This window comes from Gadus macrocephalus, chromosome 2 (genome assembly GCF_031168955.1).
Source record: "Gadus macrocephalus chromosome 2, ASM3116895v1".
Lineage (NCBI taxonomy): Eukaryota > Metazoa > Chordata > Actinopteri > Gadiformes > Gadidae > Gadus > Gadus macrocephalus.
Window position 1 is genome coordinate 1210300 of NC_082383.1, and position 6899 is coordinate 1217198.

At 46.5% G+C, this 6899-nt stretch overlaps 1 protein-coding gene across 1 annotated transcript in view; it reads right to left on the minus strand.

The window, feature by feature from the left end:
- Positions 1-1630: 1630 nt before the first annotated feature.
- Positions 1631-6899, minus strand: part of LOC132470542 (transcription factor MafG-like) — a 6116-nt gene continuing 847 nt past the window's right edge. Inside the window, exons 2-3 of the mRNA XM_060069247.1 lie at positions 6682-6756; positions 1631-6302 (exon numbers count right to left, since the gene is read on the minus strand). Of these exons, the coding sequence (XP_059925230.1) occupies positions 5856-6302; positions 6682-6717 (483 nt within the window). The 5' untranslated portion in view covers positions 6718-6756 and the 3' untranslated portion in view covers positions 1631-5855. The remainder of the gene's footprint in view (positions 6303-6681; positions 6757-6899) is intronic.

A 6899-nucleotide genomic window follows, 5' to 3' on the forward strand; every position in this document is an offset into this window, starting at 1 on the left:
CTGGTAACTCATACATAGCGACAGTGTGTTGTACAGTACTGTATTGAAGTTGTATGGTCCGATCTTCACCGAGGTGCTTTTAAAAACCTTATTAATGTGATGACAAAATGGCATATGACAATATAACATGTACTGCGCTGATCAAATTATAGGCCTGCATCCAATAACCCTGAGTGAGTGAAAATGAATAATATGTGTAGTGTATGATTTGTTTACACAACATTGACATTACATTTACAATGTAATGTATCCTAGACACGAAGCGAAGGCTTGGAGATTTGGTTAAAGATGTGGCGACATCTAGTGGAGGAGTTTGGTACAATACATTATTTTCAGAAACGTTAAGTCCTTACACCATCAGGCTAGCAGAGGGAGCTATTGACTCGTGGAAGAAAACAATCAAACACATCACATCCCATCGTTTCCTATATCTGGACAGTAACGTAGACTACATAACGGGATGAATACGACTTCCTGCTTCTAATGAGGGTGTTGCGTGGACTACTGTAAATAGTTGCCCATTGGTCTATTCTCTATGCAGGTCTATACCTGATTATATAAGGCATTCAGCTCCTTCACTTGCACAGCAGCGGTGGCAACTGTGGAGCAGAGAGTGTGTTGTCCTATATTAAAGCAGAATGTGTTTATCAGCATAGTGGATCACCGTGACGACCATTTGGCAAGAGAGCCTTCATGGTTAAAACGCAAGCCCTGGCAACCTTTAATTGTAGCGCGGTCGGCGAAGTGGGCCAGGCACCTGCTGCAGAAGAGGGTAGCAATGAAGAATGCTGTCCTAGATTGCCTACTTACTCCACCAAATTAATCAACTCTTCAGAGAGCCCACCAGTCGTCTTCGGCAGGTAGCGGGGGAGGGGGGAGGCGTTTCAGTCACAGGTCACATGGGTCGGCTGGTTGGAACTTAAACGTGAGGGAGAATCCACTGGCCCAAACGAGCGCGCGCGTGTGTGTGTGTGTGTGTGGTTGTGTGTGTGTGTGTGTGTGTGTGTGTGTGTGTGTGTGTGTGTGTGTGTGTGTGTGTGTGTGTGTGTGTGTGTGTGTGTGTGTGCACACCATGTAAACTATAGAGTAGCGAGATGGAGTTTGTCTCGCACCATCTGTCTCTTTGTCTCTGCGCGGTCCCCGGTGAGATGCGTATTTGGAGTGTGTGTGCGTGTGCGTGTGTGTGTGTTGGACCCGAAGCGCTCCTGAGGTGGTTGATGTTTGATGAGGTGCGCTGAGACACAGGGGTCTCTGAGGGCCCATCAGGGAGGAGTAGCGGCAGGGGGGAGGGGGGGGGGGAGAGGACCAACTCACTACTCTTCTTAATCTAGGACAGGCACACCTAGACATCCTTCATGACTCCAATGTTTTACTCGTGTCGGGCCAACAAAAAAAAAAAAAGATGTCCACCGAGGTTAGCGAAAGTGGGTCGCCCAACGGCTTTTTTTGGATCACAGAAAAAGAAATTGTGCCATCGAAATGATTGCGGTCTCCTAAAAAAAAAAGAAGAAAAAGCACCATGGATGGTAAAAAAAAAAAAAGGTTTCTCGTCGGGATATTTTTACGCGTATCGAACTGGGTCAATGACGTCACAGGACACGACAAACATCAGGCCTTGAAAGACAGCGGATTCCTTTTCAAAGTATTTTTATTGGTCTTATAGAAAATAAAGTAAACTGTATCAACAAACATACAATATATACATCAATAACTTAGACACTTCAGAATCACGGCCAAACCCACAGTTGTCACTGTATATATGAAGACATAGTACTTATCTACAGATTGCAAAAAGTACAATAATTTAATTTATAAATAATTACAATTAACTATCGTCTGTTTTCATACAAAGTACTGCAATATTTTATTACAACGGATACAGAAAAATAACCAACATTGTATAACTCTCTCTTTATAGTCAGATTTTCACTTTTTAACACAGACGGAGTGAGAGAAACCTGCACAATCAACTGGTTACAAAGCAAAACTCAATGATGGGAAGCAGTCCGGTCAACTGCCACAGAGGTGATGCTAAGGAAGCAATCCTGTCCCATTCCATCACTTGTGAAAAGAAACAAGCAAGGGAGGCAAAAACATGACCAATAACACCATTTTAAAATCTGTATTCAACACAAGATGAAACAAGAATCTCATTGATGGCGTTTGAATGAAGGAAAGAGCATTAAATGACTGGTGTTGTGCCCAAAAAAATCAAGCACAGAAAAAACCACACACTTGTAAGAAAAATAGCACAGAAAGTGGCCCTTGTGTTTTGAATAGAAAAATTAAACAAACTGATTTTCTGTCTGCTGAGTGACATTAACACGAGAATTCAAAATCAAACGCACAGGCAAAAACAGCTTTAATTATTGAAGAAATGACCTATAGGAGCTACACACAAATATAAACCATATATATAGTGTGAGTACTGGGGTACGATTTGGACATCAAATAACTGCACCTTGAATCCTGTCGGACGAGAGAAAAGCGTTTCCCTCACTTTTTCCGTAGTTCCTCTTTTTAAAAAGTTTCTAAAACTTCCGCCACTACGAACGAGAACATTGCGTGGGACGTGGGATAAAAGAACGCACGCTTTCACTAGAAAATTACAAAACACACCGCAGCGATAATAAAGAACAGACTATGGTCACTTTGACGATATAGATTACCCTTACACCTACTCACACCTTCCCACCAAGTTGCATATTAAGGGTCACTTTTTTTGCTCCCCACCCACCCCCACAATAGTCATCATAACCTACTGTAGCTACATACTATACACCTGTGTGTGTGTGTGTGTGTGTGTGTGTGTGTGTGTGTGTGTGTGTGTGTGTGTGTGTGTGTGTGTGTAAGAAAGCGATACATCTTCTCAGGAATATTGGTCGCTGTGTCTGTCCAAAGACACCTGAAAAGACATCACAGAAAACACTCACTCCACAAGACTCACGCCACAGCAATAACTACGCCAACATCAACACTGGGCCCCCGGCTATTGGTCGTACACATGAAGTTTCCACAGTTAACCAGTCAAAACTGAAAGAGCTAAGCTTGATTATTCTGGACAAAGCGAGGATCCTCTCACACACACACACACGCACGCACACACGCACACGCACACAAACACACACACACACACACACACACACTTGACTGGCCCTGGCATGGACGGGGTTCTGATTTGGTGCCATTTCGGGAGAAACAAAAGAAGCGCCTGACTGCTGACCGTGAGAACATACAGAAGAGCTCTCTCCTTATGCGATAAAGCACCGCCTCGCCTGGCGTCATCTGGCCGACACTGAGCCGGCCACGGGGATTGGCCGTCGTCACATAACGGCACCGACCCCCGTGATGGCAAACCGGCCCGATTGTGATTGCAGTGTGTCCGAGCGTGGATCGAAGCCCTTTCATGACGCGTCAAAACATAATAATAATAAACGGTGTATGCCAGGAAGCGAGCTGGCGTCCCTACCTCGTTGGGCCTCGTTTAGAATCCGTAAGTTTGTGTTTGAGTGTTTTTTTTTCCTTTTTAGCGTTACCTGTTGCATTTTGTCCTGAGCAAAAAAACAAGCAGGAGCATAGGCCTATAGTGCATATGTAGCCCGCCCCCCAGGACCGGGCCGTCCCGTGGTACGGGGTCACGAACGACGGGCACCGAGAGAGAGAGAGAGAGAGGGAGGTGATCGAGACTCGATCACATCCCTCCCTCTTTCTCTATAGGGGGGCTTCTGTTTAGGGAAATAAACAAACATGCAAACCGAAACCGGAGCACCGAGCCCCCTTCTCACGAGCACACGCTCCCAATGAAGTCTCAGTGCAGCGTGCGTGCGCTCGTTCACGCCCACGCGCGGCCCCCGTCGAGAGGCAGAGGGCGTCCAGACATCTTCGCCAATTAAAGAAAAGCCATTAATAAAACACGAGCACACCTGAATGACAATCTCAGAGCGTCGATCCCCACAGCAGCCTCGCGAGACCACAAAGGGGGTTTCAGTCGGACATGGGACGCCCTCTGCGGGATGCACGTGCTCTAAGAATTATGCAGAGGAGTCTGCGTGCAGTGCATACTTCTGATCGGCAAAATACGATAATAAATAAATTGCACTTCTGGGCTGCACGTACCCAAAGAGCCTCTTAGCGGTCGTTTAACTTGTTTTGATGGCTGAATTCAGTCCATTTCAACCCTCAACCCCCCCCCCCCCCCCCACCCACCTCTTGCATGTTTTTAGTGTGCTAATCTCTCACAGACAAAATGGTTGGTAACCAACGACTAGGAAGCAGAGGATATCACAGATGCCAATACCGACGCAATAAGACAAATCGACCCTTGTGTACACCACCTAGATTGAGCTGTACAGGTTTAAACAGCGAAGCGTTGACATCTATACAGTGCACGACACCGCCGACTCGCACGCACACAACGCGCCACGGGGGGCCCCTACAGGTCCGGGGGCCCCGCAGGACGCGCCTAGTCACTAGAAGAAAAGCTATCCGACTTCAATAGTAAGCCACTTTTGGTACAATTGCAAAAAAGATATCACAGGTTTTTATGTGTTTTTTTTCCGCGTTTTTTTTCTTTTTTGTATTTCTATAAACAATGTTCGTTAATCTACACTAAAAGGACAAAGCAAAAAACGAAATAACAACAGAACTAGAAAAAGGGAATTTCTACGATGCACACCATAACTATTGTGACAGTAAAGCTAGTGTAAGTGTTATTTTGGAAATATTCCGCTGCCCTGGCAACAATCACAAAAAAACTAAAACTAAAAACATTTTATAAAGCAAAACATTAGAACATCTATTTCTCTATGAGCATAACTTATGTTGGAAAATGTTTTGTGTAGTTTGCTTCCAAAAAAAACATGAGGATATTTTTGTGATAACATTCAGGTATCTCCAATAGTGGACAAGCATCTTGTCATGTTTAATTGGTGTTCTGCTCCGAAATAACACCATTTAAAAACGCTCATTTGAAACATTTCCAACCTACCATTAATATGCAAGACCTCTTTGTATTTTTCAGTGCATACGTATATTATTGCATCTACCTGCCATATTGTCTCCAACAGGTTCATGAAAGTCTGTCATAAAACAGAAACGAATGCCAAAGTTGCAAGCATCTCTTCAGATTCACGGACAACAAACAAAAATCACAAATTTGACAGATACTTTGCTAGTTTTGGGTTAGTCAGGCTGTTCGAGAGACATCTGTAGCATCGTTCATATTTTGAGACAACGATTTCGAGACTCGAGTGGCCGACGTGAGTCAGTGCATCATAACAAGGACAATGTTCTCCGATGTGTAAAAGCACATCCTGCCGTTACGTTTAACAATGGCCCAGATTGGAGCTCAAAGCCTCCAGCTGGGCCCAAATCCATTAATAATGGAGTTGATAGATCAATCTAAGTCTTGCAATCCAGAATTAAATTCTGATGTACTAATTCCAAAAAAAAGGTATTAAACGTTTTACATCATACATTTATGGAAATGTAAATCCAATTAAAACCCTATTGTAGGACTTATAGCTCATCATATTTCATATAACTTCCAATGTAAGAAGAAGACATCTCCGACCCCAGGTTTCCTCAATAATTTAAACGGTATTTTTTTCGGAAGAAGCCGTCAGTACAGACACTATTACCGACGACAGCCTGTTAAAAAGCCATCTTCATGACACCATAACCAACTATAACTAGTTGAACTTCAGTTTAGGCAACCCAACCCAAACAGACCGGCCAACCATTAGCGTACGGCGGCTATGCTACGACCTCGCTACGATGCACCGACTCTTAACACAACTGCGGCCCACCCCTCCCTCCCCCTCTCTCTCTCTCTCTCTCCCCCACCCGCCCCGATACTACGACCTGGCCTCCGCCTTGGACTTGATGATGGTGATGACGCTGGTGGCCCCCACCTTCCCGCTGATGACGGTCGCCATGGGGCCCCGGGGCCCCGGCTGCGTCACGGGGCTCCGCGCCACAGTCCTGGCGAAGCTCTGCAGCGCCTCGTACTTGGAGCGCAGCGCCTCCAGCTCGGCGCGCATGCTGGCGTTCTCCGAGGCCAGCTTGTCCACTTCCTGCTGCAGCAGCGCCTTCTGCCGCTCCAGCTCCTCCTTCTGGGTGACGCGCTTCACGCGGCAGGACGCCGCGTAGCCGCGGTTCTTGAGGGTGCGGCGCCGCTGCTTCAGCTGCAGGATCTCCTCCTTGGTGAGGCCGCGGAGGTGCTGGTTCAGCTCCCGCACAGACATGCTCACCAGCTCGTCGTCGGTCAGCGTGGTGCCATTCTCCCCGGGCTCCCGCTTCACCTGCACGGACGGGGGGGCGGGGAAGGGACGCGCAGACACACACACACACACACACACACACACACATGGACACGGATACACACATGTACACGGACACACACACACACACACACACACAAGTGCAGACGCGCGCACACAAAAGTGCAGATGCGCGCACACACATGCACGAACACACACACACACACACACAAGTAAACACACACACATGCACAAGTGTGCACACACACACACATGCACAAGTGTGCACACACACACAAACACACACGTGCAGACACACACACACACAGTTTAGAGTTGAGCATCCTAATGTCGGCCCCTCATGTCTCCACATGGCGGTGTATGTTCTCTGCAGGGGGAGAGGAGTGGGTGCCTTCTTTACCTTCAGGGCTTTATTTCCCTTGTTTGCAGTAGTCATGCCCCGAGAGCAGGTTTTAAAAACACTCTGCCGTCTGGTCTGTGGACAACAAAAGGACAAATATAAGAAAAAAAACATACCTCAAAACAAGTAGCATACACAATACAACAGTAATCTTGTCTTGCTCTACTCCTACTACTAAGAATCACCGATTTCGGGGAGAGCGAGAGAGTGAGCGAGCG